General features: G+C 34.0%; 1 protein-coding gene across 10 annotated transcripts in view; it reads left to right on the top strand.

Moving 5' to 3' along the window:
* Positions 1-23465, top strand: part of faf (ubiquitin carboxyl-terminal hydrolase-like faf) — a 131510-nt gene that overhangs the window by 17361 nt on the left and 90684 nt on the right. For 9 of the 10 annotated variants that reach the window (XR_010951788.1, XM_067778221.1, XM_067778289.1 and 6 more), the window contains 2 exons: positions 3469-3838; positions 3931-4262. Coding sequence is in view for 9 of the 10 variants with exons in the window: in XM_067778221.1 (XP_067634322.1) it covers positions 4000-4262 (263 nt within the window). In the remaining variant the exon portion in view is untranslated. The remainder of the gene's footprint in view (positions 1-3468; positions 3839-3930; positions 4263-23465) is intronic. The other variant, XM_067778231.1, reaches the window with a different exon arrangement.

Consider the following 23465-nt stretch of genomic DNA (forward strand, 5'->3'; position numbering starts at 1 on the left):
TCCAGTATTTCGACCAGTTTTATAAGATTATATTTTTCTTTTATGCAGGTTTGTTAATTCGCGGTCATACCACTTATTTCTTATCTGTATTTGGGTCCTCTTTATATAAGTCAGTGCTTGCATAGCCTCAGTTAAAACTTCGTTCAGAGCTTTAGTTTTAGTTTCTACTCCCGAAATTGACATAAAGCTGAAATCGCATGTTCGCAGTAAAGTTAAAAGATTTTCAGCACTATAGTATTCCCAACATGTAACAGTAGCATATCTTCTCATTTTACAAAGCTTTGTTGTTGGCACTTCGACGTGGATTGTCTCATGGTCAGAAATGCGATGTTCACCTATATTCACTGCTTTAATTTTATCATTGTTACTAAATAGCAAACAATTCTTGTAGACGAGTACTCTGTAATCCTCGTGTCGAAGTTTATCCTTTGTATCATTGCCATATGTGCAAATAAACTTGTTAGTAGGTTTGAATATGTTGACGATACATTTACGTTGATATTAAAATCACCAATTATTATCCGCCTCCTTGAGATGTTTAGTGATGATTTCATTTAGATAAGTAATAAAGGTGGAGTCATTGCTACTTGGTGAGTGATATAGTACACCGATTCTCAATTTTAACGCGCATTTGTTTATTTTTACAATAATGCACCACACATTCATGTTGATAGCTTTATTACAAATTATGCTAAATTTTACCGGTAGTACGCATATAAAACTGCCATAAAGTTGCTTTTAGTAATACTATTGCGAATGGATGTTGGTATCGAGTTCCAAGTACGAATGGCATTGTCAAAGAATAGTCACCCGAAGGTAAGGTAGTTATAGCTTGGTACAATCAGACCACGAGTCCGGGAGGACCTGGGAAAAATAAGCTTATCATAAAGAAATCTAGGTACCTTACATATAATAAGTCTGCAGTGAAAAATACAAGTTCTGGCCTTCAGGTAATCAGCTATATCACACCCTAGTAATCGTGTTCTCCAATTCGAAATATGACCAAATTTGTCTAACCCGAACACATAGCGCGTAACTTGGGTAAAAACTACATCGATCTTATGGGCAGAATGCGAACTCAGCTTACTGAATACCAGTTCGGGATAGCATATAGCCGGCAAAATTAGCTGTATTGCAAGCTTTCTCCTAACATGGGGATGAGTAAATGCCGCTGACTTTGGAAGGTTCCTTAATATATAGTATACTTTGCAGACAATAGAGTTTACATGATCATCGCATGTCAAGCTACTGTTGATAATAAATCCAAGATTGGTCACTTTTGGCACCAGTTTTAGAACATTACCACCAATATATAAAGGAGGTATATTTGAGAAAGCTATAGCTTTTTTAGATATCGGGAGGATGTAAGACTTATCACTATTAAAGCACAAATAATTTCTCGTGGCCCAAGCCGCAATGGATGCTAAGTCATTATTGAACCTTTCACAAAGATGTCTGGTATCCTTCCCGATAGATATACTTGAATGTCATCAGCGTAAGCGTGCATATTGGCATGCTGACAGATATAGATGTCATTAATGAAAAGACTAAATAATAAAGGACCTAGAATAGATCCTTGCGGAACACCAGTCAGCAGTGGTTTAAGGCTAGACAGTTGTGAGCCAATTTTGACACGTTGAGTTCTTCTCCCTAAATAGCTCCGCATAAGATGCGTTACGGAAATACCAAAACCAAAATAATTAGTTAGCTTCATGCATAGTAAGTCATGGTTTACCGAGTCGAAAGCTTTAGAAAAATCTAAGAGGCACAATAGAATCAGTTGGTTTTTGTCAAAAGGAATTCTAATGTCATCCAGGATTTTTAATACGGCAGTGGAGCAGCTATGTTTGGCTCTAAAGCCTGACTGGTGCGGGGACAGCAGTTTCAGTTTACCAATATGCTCATGTACTTGCTCAGACAACAGCTTTTCGAACACTTTAGAAAGCGCAGGCAAGATGCTTTTTTTTTTTTTTTTGCGGGGAGGCTGAAAAATGCCTAATGCACCATAATTGCTGCCGTCGCAGCAACCGTGTGTCCGTAGACTAAAAAACAGCCCCGTTCTGGAACCGTCGCCCACCCCGGCACCACTTTCGCATTACTTCAGGGTGGCGTTCCATATTTCTCATTTTTTAAGAGCCTACTGTTGTCCCTGCGTCCAGGTTCCCGCTATTTGCTCTGAGTGTCCATTTAATCGCTACTGCTTCGCATGCGCATTTCTCTGCGCTCCCTCTCAGCATCCATCAGGCGTGTCATTACTATAAATGCCATTTTGCTCACTGCAGTCCAGCATTCTTTCCTGCTGCACATATGTGAAACTAAATTTCTCGTGGTAGGTTCCTCCCCAAAGACTCCATGCAAGGTGAGTCTTTCTTCGTGGAAACGGGGGCAGTAGAACATGACGTGTTCTGCGTTTTCTAACTCTGTGGTACACATTGGGCAATGAGGATCTTCCTCTATCCTACGCTTCCATAAATACTCTTTGAAACCGCCATGTCCACTCATTATCTGCGTTAGATGGTAGTTCAGTTCGCCGTGCTTCCGCTCATTCCATTGAGCTACGTTCCAAACTAGTGTGAAAGTCCAACGCCCTTTACTCGAGGCCTCCCACCGTTCTTGCCACTTAGCTATTGTTTGTGTCCTTGCTCTTTTCTTGTCTTCTTCAGATGGTCGCTCGATATTAGTGTTATACAGATCGGCCATTTCGCTTGCCAGTAAGTCCACTGGGATTTTCCGGGTTAGAACCAGGATCGCGTCGTCGGACGGCAAGATGCTTATAGGCCTGAAAGTTACCAGGACTACTTGCGGACTTGGTTTTTGCAATTGGTTGCACTGTAGCGATCTTCCAAGCATCAGGAAAGCACGATGTAGTTATGCTATGATTTATGACGTGAGTGAGCGTTGGTAAAATATATGGCACGAGCATTTTTACGAATTTTTAAAGTAAAAAAGTAGCAAAATAGTACCAACAATTTTCACTCCCTACTACTTTAAAATTCACGACCGGATTATGAGGACCGTCAAATTTTTCTTGTTGTACTACTAATTTCACCTGTCTGGAGTTATTGCGTCATAATAAAAACTAAGAACTGGTGTGGACCTAGGGACTTTCTGAGGCAGGAACAAACTCGACTGTCGTTTTCTAGTCACATATTTGTATTCAGACAGTCGTGTTACATCAGAATTCCAACAAAGGTATTTCAACCGAAAAACAACGGGATTGAAAAGTTTCTAATTTTGTGTTATTTGAATGTTTATAGTCTAATTTTGTGTTATTTGAATGTCTATAGTCGTCAATTCGTATGGAAATTCCAGTACAAAAAAAAATCAGGTATTTTTTATTTTCCTAGTTTTATTAATGCATGTTTCTAATGAACTGAACACAACTGTATGTCGTGATTATGAATAGTGATTTCTTCTGCCACCTTTTCACTATATCACCATTTTCTTTTGTTTGCTTCTTCTTTGCAGTTTATAGATTTTTACTTTTCTCTTATGAATATGTAAAGGACCGAGCGACTGCACACCAAACGCAAAAACAGCAAAATAGTTTGTGTGATTTGGAGAGGGTCAATGAGATCAAAAGAGCAGAAATCAACAGAATAAATATTAAAAAAAAAAAAGCAATAAATATTCAGAACAATTTTTAAAGTGATAATTGAAACTGCAACAACATCGATACCAATTTCGCAGACAAATACTTAAAAATAAAAGTCAACTAATACGAAAGATCCGTAGAAAGGGGAATACGCGACTGTAGCTGGGAAACAAACAGGCAGTAATATCAGCTGTAGCAAGACTGACATTTCCTCGTTTAGCCCACGTAAAGTGAAGGAAAAAGGTAATAAATTAACTTGCTTTGTAATGTTTTTATTTTTAGTTTTGTGTTTTAATTTATCGTTATCGGTGTGATTTTGAAATAAATTGGAACAGCAGCAAATTGTTAAATCGTAGCAGCTTCAGTGCCTCTGTAAACTATAAGTAATAATAAAAAAAAAAACAATGACGTTCGATACACGCAGACACCAAACTGGTGGGAGTGGCGGTGGAACTGGAAACGATAACTCAAATACAGGTACGACGAATTCCAATAGCAATTTAAGCAGTAATAGCGGTACATCCATTGGAACTACTGGCAGCGGCAATAGTGTGGGTGGTGGCGGAAGTAGCGGTAACGTAGAACAACCATCATCTGCTGCAGCCAATCCAGATGCAACCACGCAGGGTAGTGAGGCAAGCACCAACACTGTGGCAGTTGAAAACATGTAAGTCGCTTATTGGCTAAATGTATTAAAATTAATATTTTTATTTTTAATTTACTTTTCAATCATTCTTACTTATGTTAATGTATCTAAGAAAAAGTACAGTTTTGGCGGTTGGTTTACATCAAGATGAAATTAATATTTAGGTGTTCTCATCCCTTTGACGTTTTTCCTTATTCTTACAAGTTCGGCATCTATATTTAAGAGGGTTGTCTATCAAGGCAGTTGTCCTTAGAATTCAACTACGATCGGAGTAGATTTTAATATACGTTTAAAAATATAATAAATATATAAGCCACTACCAGAATTTTTTACACAAAAAAGTTAACGTAACTCTGTATTCCTCAAAAGATTATAGACAAAATTTTACAGAAAACTAATATTTTTGAAGAAATTTGTACTTAAATGAAGCAATCAAAATTTATTACTTTTGTAATACATACAAGTAAATACTGGCAAATAGAGCTGCTGAAAAAGTGAGGTTGTGCTGTTGACATTATCTTTATTATTGCATTATGGTTCACATTATATATCGTTAGCTTAATGTGAAAATGTGCTAAGTCACTTTTTTTGAAAAATTTTATTTTAATGTAGTTTTAAAACTGAATTCAAAATACATCGATCACAAAAAAAAAATATTTTAATTTTTAATTTTTACGTGCTGTGGGCAATGATGTGCTAATTCGTCAGTTCTTAAAAAGAATGTGCTAAGTCAACCTGTCAATAATATCAATCTGAATTACTAGTCATTTCTTTGTGTACGCATTTTTTTTATTTATTTAATTCATTCAGTCTAAAAGTACATGCTTTGTTGTTGTTGGTGTATTAACGATGAAGACACTCCCCGAAGGCTTTGGGGAGTGTTACCGATGTTGATAGTTGATAGTCCTTTGCCTGATATAGATCCAGTACGTTCCGGTAATAAAGCACTATTAAGTTACTAGCCCGACCATCTCGGGAACGCTTTATATGACCACATTAAACCTTGTAGGCCATACCGCCCTTCCCACCCCCTAGTTCCATAAGGAACTTGGGGTCGCTAGAGCCTCGGCTGTCAATGAAACAGGATTCGCCACGGGTAGTTGAGGTTGACAATTGGGTTGGATGGTGAAGCTATATATTGGGCTGGCAACCCCTTGAGAAGGTTGCGTAACACAACCCCTTGAAATTGGATTCACCCAATTGAGACATGCCTTTGTTGTTTGATAAATGCTTTGCGCTGACCATAATCTACTTCAATTCTTACATATCGATAACTACATGCTTTCTTACAGACTAGTAAAAATAGAAAACAATTCAAGCTTAAACTTATATAAGCGCTTATTAAAATGAATAACACTACTGAATCGCTAGATGTATAGTCTTAGTTATAGGTTCATTCATAGCATAATTCGTTTTATGAGTTATTTCGATAAATAACACTGGTCGACGGCGAAAATTTACCAGAGACGCCGTTATGAAATTCGTATGTAAAACGACCCCCTGATTTCGAAAATCGAGTTCATTTTCGATTCTATGGTACCGTTTTTGAGATATTTGCAATTTACCGTTATTCGAAAAAACCAAAAAGATGGCTCCCTTTAATTACGTATATCTCACGAAAGGGTCAAGCAATTGCAAAAAAGTTTACAGAATCGGAAAGACGATAAAATTTGCTATAAATGCATTATACATTGTTTTTTGCTCAACCAGATAGTTTTCGAGATATTAGCTTATCATTTCAGATTTTTGTTTTTTTTTTATGAAAAAATATGAAAAAAATTACTCTTTGCGAGGGCAGCATTCCAAAACCACTACTTTTTTCCAGATATTTTTTCTTTACGTAAAGCTCTGTTTAATTAGAAAAAAGATAAGCTATCATCGAAGAAAATAGATGCAATACTATGTAAGTTATAAGCGATCAAATAAAAATACCCAGGTTGCGCAATTTCAACGTATACCTCAAAACGTATGTATGGTATAAAGAAGAGTGAAATATCTAGCTATGCTCTGTTTCTATTTAGTTAAAAGTTCAATTTATGAATGAAATTACCCATATTTTTAACTTTTTTTAAAATTTATTTATGTTTATACTATATTCTAACAATCTTTATCTTAATTTGATTTGATTATGTAGTCGAAATAATTATGTGTTCTACTTTGACGCTTATTCAGTTTAGGATCGGTTTCTCTTATGAGAAACCAGCAGTAATCACCCATCATTGCGACGTCCCAGAATCCTTGATATCGATTCTCAATTAATTTTATTTGCTGATGAAACCTTTCGCCATGTTCGTCACTTTCTTCGCCAAGATTTGCCGGAAAAAGCTCAAATGTGAGTGCAGAAAGTAAATTTTTAAGGACATATTTACGTCTGGAAAGAAAATATTAGTTAGGTAAACAAGTTATAGAATTTTGAGAAATTAATTTTAATAAGCCTTTAATATTTACCTATTTTCGCATAATTATTGATTAAGTCGTTCACTATCTGCTCGTAGTTAGGGCTTTTGTGTCTACCGAGAAGAGAAGCAACGACCTTTTCAAAGGATTCCCACACTGCTGCCTCAACTGATGAGAGTAGTCCTTTGAATTGATTATTGTTGATCAACTTTTTTATTTGTAGTGGTCCAACAAAAATACCTTCTTTTATCTTGGCTTGAGAAATATCTGGAAAAATTGTTTTCAAATAGTCGAATGCTTCGCCTTCTTTGTCCAAAGCCTTAGTAAACTTTTTAATGAGACCGAGCTTGATGTGTAAGGGTGGAAGTACGATTTTTTCTTTCTTGACAAGAGGGGTGTATTTGATGTTATCCACACCAACGGTAAACTCGACCCTTTCCGGCAAATCCTTTCTAACGTAGTGGTCCTTACGAGATCGGCTATCCCACTTGCACAGGAAGCAGCAGTGCTTGGTGTAGCCACTTTGTAGACCGCATAGCATTGCAACGTCTTTGAGATCAGAACATATTTTCCAATCATGCTCTTCATATTTGATAAATTTGAGTAGTTTGAGTCGAAATAGTAAAAGACTTCGTTTATTTGGGAACCAGCATCAACACTAGCAACAACATCAGCACTGAAATCCAGCGAAGAATCAATTTTGCCAATAAATGCTACTTTGGACTAGATAGGCAATTGAAAAGTAAAGTCCTCTCTCGGCGAACGAAAATCATACTCTACAAGTCACTTATCGTACCCGTCCTGCTATATGGGGCAGAAGCATTGACCATGACAACAGCAGATGAAGCGGCTTTGGGAGTGTTCGAGAGAAAAGTTCTTCGAAAGATTTATGGACCTCTACGCGTTGGCGACGGCGAGTACCGATGAAGATTTAATGATGAGCTGTACGAGCTATACGCAGACATCAACATAGTCCAGCGAATTAAAACGCAGCGGCTGCGCTGGCTAGGCCATGTTATGCGAATGAAAGATGATGCTCCGGCCAAGAAAGTGTTTCTATCGGAACCCGCCTATGGAAGCAGAGGTAGAGGGCGGCCCCCACTCCGTTGGAAGGACCAGGTGGAAAACGATTCAAACTCCCTTGGTGTGACCAATTGGCGCCGGTTGGCGGAGCGAAGGAGCGACTGGCGCGCCTTGTTGGACGGCCATAACCGTTTAGACGGTTAATCGCCAATTAAGTAAGTAAGTAAGAGTAGTTTTTGCATTTCCTCGTAGGTTTCCTTTGTATTTACTGCATGTGCGATCGGGATAGAAGGCTTTTTGTTACCAATATGCAATAATACAGCCTTCAAACTCAGTTTATTGCTATCTATGAACAATCGCCACTCTTTTGAATCATATGTTTGACCAAACTCTTTGAATAAACCAGGAATGTCGTTGCAGTAGCATATACTCTCTTTCTTGGTATAGTATTTGGAAAATGGTTCGTGACGAGTTCTACAATATATCACCTTAATATCGGATGACACAAATTTAAATTGTTGCATACGAGAAGTGTGGATCTCGGCCTTTTCCTTGGATAGTTCCAAATCTCTTATCCAATCATTAAGTTGTGCTTGTGACAGAACGTTTCTTCGTTTCCCATGCGAAATTCAGTACAACTTGATTCCCCGCACTCAGATATTACTGTTGACAATGGAACTGGATCTGCAACTGCCGTTGAATGTAGTACTGGTAATGTCATTGTAGGTACGCTGGCATAGGTTACTCTTCTTGATCGTCCAACCCCAAGTACTTTTGTTTGACAAATATAACACTCTATTGAATAGCAAGTAGGTTCTCTCCATATCATTGGTGTATCAAATTTTATTTGTTGTCCTGATTCCGACTGAATCAATTCTACTCGACACGATGTACACAAAGTGTTCGGTGTCCATGGTTTTTCAGCATTTTTAGGCTCAATGCCAATATACTTGGAGTATAAAGTTTTCATATGATCTGAGAACACTCGTCGTCTCCTTATGATAGTATATTGGCCACACATGAAACAGAACATATCTGGACCGTTATTACACTCAAATTCTCGCGTGCTTTTACTCATTTTATTTTTTTTTAAATAAATTACGGTTTTGAAATTTGACTTATGAACTGAACTATCTCCGGCGAGCCTTGCAGATGGTATGAAGTTTCAAGGCGCATTAACTCATATTTATACTCGGAACCAGAATAAAATTGAAAAAATGAAATCTTACTTAGACAGAAAGGTTCCTTTTTATACGAAGCCGGGAAAAGAAAACACTACCTGCTTTAGGCTTTAAACATTTTCTGTGTCTTATAATTTTGAAAATCTACCTGCATACTTACCCATAAGTGACGAAAATACATGTTTATAACTACATGCCTACAGCAGGTTTCGAACCCTACCACTCTTCCTTTCGATGAACCACTCTACCTACTATAAAACAATTCGAGTATGTACTATTTGATTTATTTAAAGAAAAAGTATTATCATTGTTATGGTGTTATTCGTTTATCCGGATAATACCCCCTTTGGACTTTATACCTTTAATATATGTATGTATACATACATTGAAGTTGTGCAACCTGGGTATTTTTTTTTTTGCAATTGCTTGACCCGTTCCTGAGATATACGTAATTAAAGGGAGCCATCTTTTTGGTTTTTTCGAATAACGGTAAATTGCAAATATCTCAAAAACGGTACCATAGAATAAAAATGAACTCAATTTTCGAAATCAGGGGGTGATTTTACATACGAATTTCATAACGGCGTTTCTGGTAAAGAGAAAAAGTTGAAATTCGTGGTCCAGTGTAATCTATTATGCCGAAGATCACGCAGTGGAATATATGGAATGAACAAATTAGATAAATCAGAGCAATTCGTGCTAAAGTTTATTACATTATAGGCAAGCATGAGTGAGATAAAAGTTCTTCTGTCATGCAAAGCCTGAAGACCAAGCAATTTGTGCCTGCTGGTATATGATGGGAGGCCGTCTGACCAGTAAACCAATTTTTGTAACATTTTTTTTTTAAACTTTCTCAATTTTATAGGAGTTAGATTCAAAGAAAGGATTCCATATTATTGAGCAATATTCAAGACCACTTCTGACCAAGGATATATAAAGTGCCTTCAACGTCATAGGGTCCTTAAAATCACTGGTGTTACGTCCACTGAACTCAACCATGCAACAAATTTTGAAACAATGAAGTCAATGTGACTAGAAAAAGAGTATTTGGAGTCAAAAATTACACCCAAGTCTTTACTCTCTTGACAACGATTAAGAGATTTAGCATTTAGTTCGTAGATAAAGTATGCGGCAGTTGTCTTTATGGAATAAGACACAACACAGCAAAGAGTGCAGATCAGAACCGTTAGAAATTGTTCGACAAATAAATAGTATTTTTGTGAAATATATAGTTTTAGTGTTATATTTCAATCATTAAAGGGGAGGAGTGATGGGAAACATATTGAGTAAAAAGTGCCAAGTCAGGAGAAAAAAATTGTTTTGAGTGCGGAAATTGTGCTAAGTATTGCAACTAAGGTATCCTCATTCACAGTTTTAAAAAAAAGGTTATTTCAAAAATTATTAATTTTTTCGTCTCCTGTAAAATTCGTAAAAAGGACTTAGCACATTTTCACATTAAGCTAACGATATATTTTTGTGGCATTCATCTTGCAATTTAACGGCTTTCTTGCAATGACACTATCGAATCAAAATTAAATTTTTTTTGGCAAAAATTCTTTTTGCGACCACCATGCCATGCCACTTCAAACATCACGGTGAAATGCTTGAAAACCCGAACCAGCAAGTTTTTCAAAAACAACTAAGAAGAGGAATTATCACTTACACCAGTTTAAAAAAATAATAAAAAAATCGGCAAAAAATTACATAACGATTCGAATTTCGAAAACAATTGTTTCAAAATTGTACTTATTGCGAAAACAGGCAGGAAAAGAAATGAAAAGCCCAAATTTTCGAAGATAAGCTTATGGCTATAATTCCAAAAGTTATTGGAATTTCGGAAGCAGTTAGCAAAATAATTGATATTATCACCTACAAGTCGCAAGAAAACAAGTGAAAAGCTATCAATTTCGAAAACTAGTTTATGTTTAAAACACAAAAAACTATTTGAAATTTCGCGTTTCGTTGTTGTTGTTGTTAAATGATTGCAACATATCATTTCACAATTGATTTCGCCTACCTCTTTGAATTAACCTCTTCTCTTTCATTACTAGACGAAATCGCTAAGAGAAGGTTCGTTGTTGTTGTTGTAATAATGCATGGTGCCCTATTACATACAGGAAACCAAACCTGCTATATCTAAAATGTTTACTAAGCTTTTTATTTCGAATTTCAAATTTTCGTACGTTCGCAACCCAGAAATTCGTTTTTTTAATTTCTTTTTTGTTTGAACCTTGATTTCAATGAGGTATTACTTTAGAACCGTGGCTCAATCTCATCAGCTGATTTTATTTTTTTTTCATTTCACTGATATAGGGATTGTCAAAAGAAGATGGAAAACGCAAAATATAACCAACGCATTGACAATAATTTACTGCCGCGGTGGTAAATTTTTGATACAAAAAATATTTTCCCATCACTTTAAGTTATGATTTTTAGTAAAAGCATCTAATTTAATGCATTATTTTCCCACAACACACAAGAATTGCAAAGTTGTATGTGTTCTCTCCATTCCATTCGCCTAACACTAACACGCAGATTTTTACAATCTAAACAAAGGTATATTGTTGCTGTAGAGATGAGCCAACCATATAGTTCGAACTTCGTCCGAAGAAGTCGTGAATAAATATCTATACGTTCAGCTGTTATCAACGTTCTCCTTAAATGGGCATCCTTTATTCGATTCCGATATCCTTCGTGTATCATCTGTGTTAATAAATGGCTGGCCCAGTGCAGAAGTGAAAATCGAAATTAAGTTCGAGAAAATACCAGTATCACTGTTTTTACCGATAAATCCCTCACACATATTAAAATTTCGTTTCTCCAAACATCGAGATACCCTCTAATGTACGTATTTTTATGTTCGTAGATGGTTAAAAATATATAAAACACTAGTAGACCCGGCAGACGTTGTTCTGTCTAAATTTGTATATCTGCATACATTTTTTCCGTTTAACTCTCCCTCGCCCCTCTACACTTTTTCCCAATCTTTGTATTCACTCCTCCCTCCGTATTTTTCGCTTCATCTATCTCCATCTTCGTCTCATTCTGTCTTTTCTCTTCTCTCAAGTTTTTCTCATTCTTCTTCATATCTTATTGCCAGTCCCAGAGGGTGGTATGTATTTTGTTCCAGTCCCATTCCGAGTCTCAGTCCCAGTCCCACTCCGAGTCTCAGTCTCAGTCCCAGTCCGTCTCTCGTATACTTCCCGGAAAAAAGCATCGGAAATACTAATATAGGCAAATTTATATACCAAATTCAGGCAAATCGAATAGGACGTATGTAAATAGGTATGTAGGTATTATTAATTCATGTCTTTATTTCGGCTTCGCATGCATATTTATCAGTTTTGCCAGGTTGATGCAACTAAATCGAATATCACAATGAAAATTACTTAAAAGCTCTCAGCAACAGCTTTCATTTGATATCCAAAATACACACACATTCTAGGGGTGCCCGGGTCCACGTTTTGGCCTATATCTCGAGACCCTAGTCACCAATAGGTATGAAAACTACCCTGTACTAAAGCACTCATCAAAAGCTTTCATTTGATATCCATATTCTATAAACACATTCTAGGGGTGCCCGGGTCCACGTTCTGGCCTATATCTCGAGACCCTAGTCACCAATAGGTATGAAAACTACCCTGTACTAAAGCAATCATCAGCAGCTTTCATTTGATATCCATATTGTATAAACACATTCTAGGGGCGCCCGGGTCCACTTTTTGTCCTATTTCTCGAGACCCTAGTCACCAATATGTATCCTGGTCCACTTCCCGGAAGAAGACATTTTATTCTAGATATAACGCTACCTACATACCAAATTTCAGGCAAATCGAGCCATATATACGACAGTTTAGAATAAATCGGTCCCTGGTCCACTTCCCGAAAAAAAAACTTTTCACAAACACTCTCCGGGTTCCTATTAAGTTATCTTAAACATTTCATGGCAATCTTTCTATCCGTTCTCGAGTTATGGAGATGTTGTATGGAGTTAGTTTTCCATGGGAATTTGAAACATGTTTGTTTTCTGTAGGACAAATTTGTAGCTGTGACGGTATAGTGATTATTATTTGTTGTTAAATTATTATTTTATACTATGAATTTTAAATATTTTGTTATCGAATAAGTTTTTGTAAATGAAAATTTTGGTGATATCAAAATGAAAATTTTTGATTAATAATATTTTTAAACCCAAACTTAAATTAATATTTTTAATATTTGGTTTATTACCAAATATATTGGCGATCCTACCAACGAACATATAACCTTTAACGTTATTAATGACGAGTTTTTAATAATTTAAAACAAACTTATGTCATATTATTTTCGTAAACCACAAGTGCGGTACATCTGTTAATCCTAGTGAGAAGAGATCAACAATTAAAACAAATATCGAACAGGATGAGTGCCGTTATGTGATATGGAAGAAAGAATCAAAAAAAACTTTAAAGCAGCAGCCACTGAAACTAAACAAAAATAACTCAATTAATTGTTAAAACTTTGATAGAAATAATAAAACAGTTAAAAACCCAACAGAAAATTGTCAAATAATTAAAAAAAAATAAAATTTTTGAGTGATTTTTCGCAACACATTGCAACATATTTCTAAGTTACGCAGTATAAGAACGCTTAAAACGAGAAGTGTAAATACGCTAAAACTCAGTTTTAAAAATAAATGCCAGATCAAAACAATACTACCACTGTTGCAAATACAGCCACAGCTGTGGAAAATTGATCCAGCACTACTCAGGAAGTTTCATCTACAAAATAGTGCCACTAACCTTGCCCAACATTTCATTCGTATATCCAAGTATTTTAACATTCAACAAGCAACATCGTCATATAGTGTACCGTTTATTGGAACCATTCATGATCTTTAATGTCCTCTACACAAATAAGAGCATCATTATATTTTCAAACCATTGCATATTTAAATTTATCAATCAACTCTTCCATAGTAATAAAATCATAAATATAAATTTTAAATAATTTTAACTTTTTCTAAATACAATTTTTATTTTAATATTAAATTAAAATTTCAATTTTATTTTAAGATTATTTTTATATCATAAAAATTTTAATATAAATTATTTAAATTTACTTATTTTTTTATATAAAATTAAATATTGTATTTAAATTGTTAACTCCATTTCCAAAAAATTCTTAAATATTTTATAATTTTCAAATTATTAATTTAATTTTTTTTCATATGGTTCGTTCATCAATGCGAACTCATAATTTTACAAATTCAGAAAATCAAAATAACAACTATACAAATAACACAATGACTCACAATACAACTCAAAATTCTAACATTAATACAACCCAAAACAACATCTCTAATATAACACACGATGCTTTAACACAAGATAACTTCACAAATGTTTCTTATACTAAATCTATTAAATTACCACAATTTTGGCAAGAATCTCCCGATGCCTGGTTTTTACTTGTTGAACGACAATTTGAAATTAACAATATCAATGATGATAATTTAAAATTTCAAAATGTTCTAAATACTCTTCAACGAGATACTATATCTAAAATTTTAGATGTTATTAACCCTCCTCCTCTTTTTAATAAATACGATACAATCAAAAAAATTTTATGTGAAAGATTTTCACTTAGTGAAGAAAAAAGAATAGAAGAATTATTTTCAAAAACTGAATTTGATGATCGTTCACCATCTGAATTATTCGGATTTATGAAATCACTTATAGGTACTGACTCCATTGTAAGTCAAGAATTACTTTTCAAATTATGGATTCGTAAATTACCACAAGAAATACAAATCCATTTAACTTCTAGTAACAATCAAAATAAAGATGAAGTAATTATTTTGGCAGACAAACTTTTTAATTTAATCAACAAACCTCATTCTTCCAAATCTCCTATAGTTTGGAGTATAAATAATAATACTTTAGAACAATGCGTTAAAAATTTAACTGAATTATTTACGGCCATTTATGAAAATTTAAATAAAATTTCTAATTTTTTAAAAAATTATTATTGGCTTTTAATCTTTAAAATTTATTAAACTATTTTATGAGCTCGAGGCCTTATCCAAATAAAAAACGCAGTATAAATATTTTATATTTGTATTTTTATTTTATATTCGATATTTCGACTTCAGTCTGAAGTCATCATCAGGACTGTGAAACAAAACAAAACAAAAACAAAAATTATAACATTTTCAAAAATCAACCATAAAACAAATACCACTTACACAATTGATTATGGTAACATTCTTAATTTTCGCACATATGGTTAGTCTGTATAACATACTCAATTGTGTAAGTGGTATTTGTTTTATGGTTGATTTTTGAAAATATAATAATTTTTGTTTTTGTTTTGTTTTGTTTCACAGTCCTGATGATGACTTCAGACTGAAGTCGAAATATCGAATATAAAATAAAAATACAAATATAAAATATTTATATTGCGTTTTTTATTTGGATAAGGCCTCGAGCTCATAAAATAGTTTAATAAATTTTAAAATTTCTAATGATATGAATCAATTACAAATATTTTTAATTCACAAACAAATATTTGTTGGTATCACAAAAAAATTAGGAATAACGGTCTTAAATGTATACCCCCATGCAATTTTAATCAAAATCATAATTCGAATTCCGAACAAAATTTAAACTAAAACAATCCATTATGACGGTGACGGATAATGGAACTATTATTAAACCTACTCGTCGCCTATTCATATTTGATAAATTCAATAAACTTAATTTTCTTATCGATACCGGCGCAGTTGTATCAGTTATTCTTTTTTCTAAATTTAAAATTTATAAAAGAAATTCGCATCTTACTTTGACTGCTGCAAACGGTTCTTCAATTCAAACTTTCGGTACAAAACTACTTAAAATTGATTTTGGTTTAAGAAGAGATTTTGAATTTCCATTCGTTATTGCGAACATTGATACACCCATTTAAGGAGCAAACTTTTTAGAAAAATTCGGAATTATTGTCAATATTAAAAAGAAAGAAATAGTGGATTCTACTAGAAAAATTAAAGTTGCTGGATCTTCTGGATTTTCTGATATTTTCTCACTCACAATTCCTATTGTTGAAAATAAATTTTCAAAATTACTTAATGAATTTCCGTCTATTACCTGTGAACCAGATTATACTAAAAAAATTAAACATAAAATCAAATCAAAAATAATAATAATAAAATCAATAAATCAAACTTAAAATTGCTAAAACGGGTATATGCAGACCCTCAAATTCTCCTATTGCATCTCCACTTCATCTCTTTCCTAAAAAAGAACCAAATGATTGGAGGCCTTGCGGATACTTTCGAAGACTTAATTTTATTACTACACCAAATCGGTATCCTTTACCATATATCCACGATTTAACAATTGATTTAAAAAAAAAAACAATTTTTTTCCAAAATAGATCTTGTGCGTGCTTACCACCAAATTCCAATGGCAGAAGAAGACATTCATAAAACTGCAATAACTACCCCTTTTGGAATGTTTGAATTCGTAAGAATGCCTTTCGGTTTACGAAACAGTGCTCAAACTTTCCAACGCTTTATTAATGAAGTATTTTCTGATTTCGATTTTGTATTTACATACAGTGACGAGCAATACTGTAACAAAGCGCTTGAACTTAAATGAAAGTACTTTATACAAAAATAACAAACAACAGTTTTATAATTTTGCTTTTGCCTTTTATTACTTCTCCATGTATGCTTTAAAAAAATACTAAATTATAACAAAAACAATTCACACTTTCTGTGGAAAAAAAGAACAAAGCGTCGAAACTGGGATGTTACAGTTTTGCACTCTCTATAAAAAACTTATAAATCAATACTTTGTCCAGAGTCCTTTCGCTTTTTGCAAAGCCGCTAAATGGGCAGGCATGCTCTTTGTGTATTTCGCAACAAAATCTTGCGGTATCGCTTGCCAAACTTGCTGTGTCCGCTCCCACAACTCGCTAATTCCTTTTGGTGGGTTTGAATATTTTGCAAGCTGTGCCTTGACATGACTCCATAATTTTTCGATTGGATTCATATCTGGCGATTGAGGAGGCCACTTTAAAACAGAAAACTTTTGTTGTTCCAACCAATTTTTTACAACACGAGCCGTGTGCTTGGGGTCATTGTCTTGCTGAAAAGTCACTTTTTCAGCAGCAAGTCCAATATCCGTAATGGCCTTAGACAAATTTTGTTGCAATATGTTAAGGTAGGAAGCAGTTCTTCAACAAACTAGCAATAATATATTGGACCCCTTAGCTTATTTTTCAAGAAAATTAACTACAACAGAAACTAAATATTCAACATTTGATCGTGAACTTTTGGCAATTTATAATTCAATTAAACATTTTAAACATTTTCTTGAAGGTAGAACTTTTACAATTTATACTGATCAGAAACCTTTAATTCATGTTCTAAATTCTAAAGTAGATAGATCTCCTCGTCAACTACGTTATCTTGAATATATTGCTCAATTTACAAGTGATATTCAATATATACGTGGAAAAGACAACATAGTTGCCGACACACTTTCCCGTATTCCAAAAATAAATGCAATTTCAACTCAATATATAAATTTAGAAACTTTATATAAAGAACAACAAACTGATACATTTTTACAAAAAACCATTTCTGATCAAAATTCTAAAAATAATTTAAAATAAATTCATATTGATGTTTCTCTACAACCTTTTAGACCTTATGTTCCACATTCTATGAGAAGAATTATATTTGACAAAATTCACTCATTATCTCATCCAAGTATAAGAACAACTAGAAAATTAATTCAAAATAAATATTATTGGCCTAACATGCGTAAAGAAATTAACGATTGGACTTCATCTTGCATCAATTGTCAAAAGTCCAAAATTTCAAGACATACTAAATCTCCTATTCAAAAAATTCAAATACCATCAGGTCGTTTTGAACATATTCATATGGATATTGTTGGACCTCTTCCAGTTTCAAATGAAAATTGTTATATTTTAACAATTATTGATAGTTTTTCACGTTCACAATTCACATAAAAATTTTTTACGGAATTAACTAAACTTCTCATAAAACTCATACATGATAGAGAGATTTCATCGAACCTTAAAAGCAGCAATTATAGCAACAAACGACTCGGTTCATTGGTCAGACATTTTACCATTCATTCGACTTGGTTTACGAACTTCTAATAAAGAAGATTTAAAATGTTCATCTGCTGAACTTGTTTATGGCCAAACAATTAGAATACCTGGTGAATTAATTGTTTCAAATAGTAATAAAGAACATAATTTTTCTAATGACGCTCTTCAAAAAATAAGAGAATATTTTTCGCTTGTTCGTTCTAGAGTTTTTCATCATAACAAAGAAAACTTTTTCGTTCCTAAAAAATTAGAAAATTGTGAGTATGTTTTTGTTAAAGTTGTTCATAAATCTAATTTAGAATCACCTTATGAAGGACCTTTTAAAGTTATTTCTAAGAAACATAAATCATTTACAATTCAATACAAAAATACTATTAAAAATTTTTCGATTGATTTACTTAAACCAGCAAATACACTTATTAACAGTAATTTAAATACAAATACAAATACATTAAACAACAAAAAACAAAAAAAGGTTACATTTAATATTAATTAATAATTTGTTTGTTTTAAATTTTCTTGGAGGGGGAGTAAATATAGTGTTTATAATTTGTTGTTAAATTATTAACTTTGTATTTTATACTTTAAATTTTAAATATTTTGTTATCGAATTAGTTTTTGTAAATGAAAATTTTGGTGATATCAAAATGAAAATTTTTGATTAATAATATTTTTATACTTCAAACCTAAAATTAATATTTTTAATATTTTGTTTATTACCAAAGACGGCACTCTCGTAGCAGGATTTCAAAGTCATGTCAATGATCAACGTTTGTTTTGGGTTTTGGGGAGTGTTGTTGATGTTGATGGTTGATTGCCGGATGCAGATCCGGTACGTTCCGGTAACAAGCACCATTAAGGTACTAGCCCGACCGTCTCGGGAACGATTTAGTAGGACCACATGAAACCTTCTAGGAAATACCGCCCTCCCATCCCCTAGATCTATGAGGAACTTAGGTCGCCAGAGCCTCGGCTACTTCAGAAACGATCCGCCACAGCTAGGTGAAGTTGACAATTGGGTTGAAAGGGTTGTGCTCCACAACCCCTTGAATAAATTTGGTATTTTAGGCGCCTCTGTTACCGGTAGTTAAGGGATATAAGGTAACGAAAAGGCCGGAAAATGGCAAAAGAGAGTGCAACACTCGTTGAAGCGATAGGCGGCCCTTGTTAAAAGAAGACAGGAGTTACATATGATCCATCAAGCAGGAAAGGCGTGGACAAAAGCGCGGGGCTGCAAAGCCTACGATATTAGACTCACAGAGTGGCCCATATCCCTGAAGAGAGAAGACTTAAGGATCACGATGGGCATACTTACTGAACACTGCCTTCTGGCGTCACACGCTTATAAGTTAGGCGTTAGGCTGCAGGAAGAAACGGTTGAGCACGTTCTGTGTTCATGTCAAGGCTCCAGTTATTAGGGGTGGCAGAGCTGCCAGATCTCTAGGCAGCAATTAAGCTAGGTCCTAAAAAACTTGCCAAGAGGACGGAGTTAGCCTATAACATAAAACCTGGTACCTGATTGGGGTTCTTCCGTTTGGTCGTCAAACAAATTCCGGTAATACTATGGATACATTAATATCCTTATTGACCGGCCAGTTCAACCTAGCCCAACCTAAACCTTTCTTATACGTACATATATCTCCAACGTAGTAGGATTTACGTAACATATCAAGGTATTTAGGTTTCGCACATTTTTCTTAAAATAGTATCCGTTAAACTTCATAGTATGTAGATGCAAATTGTAATGGCACCTTTCTCAAACTCAACACATCAAACACACATCAGCTGATGTCGCGAGCACGGGCAAAATGCAACCCAGTGCGTGAGTGGCTCGGCCATTATATTTTCGGCAGCAAGAGAGGACACATCTTTTTTAAAAATTATTAAACTTACGTTTTAGCTTGTAACAAATTGTAATTTAAAAATACAATAAAAGCATAGAGTGCTTCAACATAAAATTGAATAAAAAGTGTTAAATAAAGCAACCTAGTTGAAATCCCAACGAAACCCGAAAAACCATCTTTCCGTTTATTGAGTGCCGGCTACAGTCCAGCCGTGTATTTGGAGACAAGCTGCAAGACTGCAGCTCCCGCTTTCAGGAAGACAACTTGTAAGTAATCATTACCAGAGTAGGCAATCCCCTTGTAAAAGCACGCCGGGGCCTCTCTAATTCATTATAATAAAAAACCATGTATGGCACATATATGGTACATGGCAACCGTGACATCGAGTTTCTATATGTTTGAAGGAAGTTCTGAATTTAAAACATCATTAGATACAAGCAGAAATAATTGCACCTAAAAAGTTTTTTTACTACGAAATTCAACATACAACATCATTCTTACATGGTATTTACGCCACTTATATTACATGGCATGTTATAACAACATTTTCCCGTCATCACAACGTCTATTATATGGCAACATCTATTAAATCACAACATTTTTCCTGGCGAAACTTTCCAACTGTTTTCCCCAATATACTTGTCTGACTTGGCGTCTGTACAATGGATCGAGGCAGTGTTCCGTCTGATATATGTATAAGTATGTATTTCGGTATGTATGTGATAAGGTAGGCATATAAATATATGCACATATTTTACATTAAACACATTTCGGTTTTCAAACAATATGAAATTTCTAAATCGCTTTTCAAATTTCCTAAATTTTCTAAAATTATGTACTATACATTTTTATACATATAATACCACATATATATTTTATAATACACATTTCAACGAATTCATGTGTTTAAATTGCATGTGGAAATCCTCTTGCGTGTCACCCCATACATATTTTTCGGTGATTTTGCAAACGGTACTTTGCGGAATTTGGTAATAACTTACAATATATAAAATATTTTAAATATTTCGGTTTTTGCATATAATTCTAATTGGCATGGTAGAGTGTTTCGAATTAGTGCGTTTTAACATATATCATATAATTAATTCTCATTCCATTCATTGCTTATTCCTTTGATATTTTTCTTTCCGAACACGTGTTCCTTACAATTTCCTTATCAGTTTCTTGCAAATTCCATATTAATTCTTTACAAATTCCTTACATATAATACATGATGTCAGGTTCCTTACAAATCCAGTAGTAATTTTCTGAATTTACAATACAGCTCCATTATTCAATTTAGCTTCTCATTCCACCTTTCACTTATTTTACATGGGTAAATTTTAAATATTCAAGGTTTCTATGTTTTTGCAATAGGTATCCGCCCTGGAATTCATTAGACCACAAATTAATCAAATTTAAAAATTTCAACTATATTCTCTATAATTAATAAATTTCGTTTTTCCATATTAGTATCCGCTGCGAAACTCCTTATAAATTCCTTATATTTTCCCTACTAATATGGCGCAAAACCAGCCTTATGAAACCCTTATAAAACCCTTATTACACCATACTTAATAAATCAATACAATGTGAGATTTTTGTGATATAAAACGGTGGTTCCGTGAAAAACCAATTGAGATTTTTTTTAAATAAAGCGGTGGGTCCGTGAAAATATATGATTTTTTTGAATAAAGCGGTGCGTCCGTAAATATATATGATTTTTTTGAATAAAGCGGTGCGTCCGTAAATTGATTTTTGAACAGATTACCACACTTTGAGATTTTTACCAATTCATACTTACATACTTTTGAGCCATTTTAAATTCAATTACTTCTTACAAATTTTTCATACAATTAGATTTTAGTTGCAATTAATTATTCCAATAAATTTTCAAACATTCCACTAGCGACAATTCACTGTAAATCAGTTCAACTTTCTCAAAAAAATTGTTTTTCCCCTTTTCCTCAAAATTTCAGCTTCAGATCTTAACGATCAAATCATGGCAACACTGGAGGAAAAGAAAACTTTCATTAGCATGTGTGCTACTTCGATTAGAGAAAACTACAGCGGTGATCCTCTAGCACTTGAGACTTTTATAGACAAAATTGAATTACTTGAAGAGTTCGCTACCGAAAATTTAACTAATACCTTTATAGCATTTTTAAAATCAAAACTCGAGGGTAAAGCCCGTGAAGCAATACCAAGACAAGTCACTTCAGTCAATGAAATTAAAGTAGCTCTATGTAGTAGGATCAAACTAGACAACTCGAAAGTTGTAGCAGGGAAAATTGCAGCGTTGCACGTTAACAATAACAATTATACAGATTTTGCCAAAAAAGTTGAAGATTTAGCTGACTCACTTGAGCGGTCTCTTATTATTGAAGGGATCACTCAAGCGAAAGCTCATGAAATGGCAGTCGAGCAAACGGTTAACGTGTGTCGTTTAAACACAAAATCCAATTAGTTAAAACTATTTTAGCCTCAACGGAATTTACAGATTCGAAAGAAGTGGTAGCAAAACTAATTGTACAACAAAACAACGAAGTAACAGAGCGTCAGGTTCTAGCTTTTAAATCACGTGGTAACAATACATTCAGAAATTCACGTGGTAGTTATCGTGGTTTTTACCCAAATCACACCTACACTGGTTATAGAAATAATAGTTCATTTTCATACAATAGCAGCCGTAACGGTAACAATAGTCAGCGATATCGATATGACAATAGAAATAGAAACCAAAATAGTAACAACAGTAATACGCGTTCAAATTCAAATTCAAACTCAAATAATAGTAACAAAAGAAGCAACAATTCAAGATCGTCAAACGGTAGAGGTAGAAACGCAAACGTACGCGCTTTAAACGCGAGTGCCCCTCAGGAGCGAATACTGAGGGAGGACGAACTAAGCGAGTAAGCGAATTTCCTTCACCAGTAGGCATATATTGTTTAAATTTAAATTATTCAGATTTCATAGAATTACAACATAACGGGTCACAAACATTTTGTTTTTTCTTAGTAGACACTCACTCAAGCAGACATTTTTTTAATAAAAATATCATGTCTAGACAGCAAATTTAAAATTTTTAAACTTTTCTCTTAAACATACTTTACATGTAGTAAATGAAGACTTTAATATTCCATCCGATGGCATATTGGGTAAAGATTTTCTGAAAATTAACAAATGCATTATTAATTATGAAAGAAACAGAATTTCCTTTTGTGTAGGTAATGAAAAAGTCGCGATACCAATCCTGCACGGAACAGAAAGCGACAGTTGTATCATTCCTCCCAGATGTGAAATATTCAGACTTTTTGATTTAGGAGATTCACCTGAGCCACTTTTCGTGGACTCGCAGGAAATTGAAAAAGGTGTTTTCACAGCTAGGTGCATTGTTAATTCCGGTATCCCAATAATTAAAGTCATAAACACCACGGAAGATGTCAAGTATGTGAAAAGAAACAGTATTCGGACAGAAAAACTTTCAAATTATAATGCTTATACAATTAACAAGACAGAAACAGAAGACAAACGTACGAAAAAACTAATTTCGATTTTAAAAAATCAAATACCTCAACATGCTCCAAGTAAATTAATTGACCTTTGCATAATTATGCCGACATTTTCGCTCTTGAAACGGACAAAATGACTTTAAA

The sequence above is a fragment of the Eurosta solidaginis genome, chromosome 1 (assembly GCF_040869045.1).
Source record: "Eurosta solidaginis isolate ZX-2024a chromosome 1, ASM4086904v1, whole genome shotgun sequence".
Taxonomy (NCBI): Eukaryota; Metazoa; Arthropoda; class Insecta; order Diptera; family Tephritidae; genus Eurosta; species Eurosta solidaginis.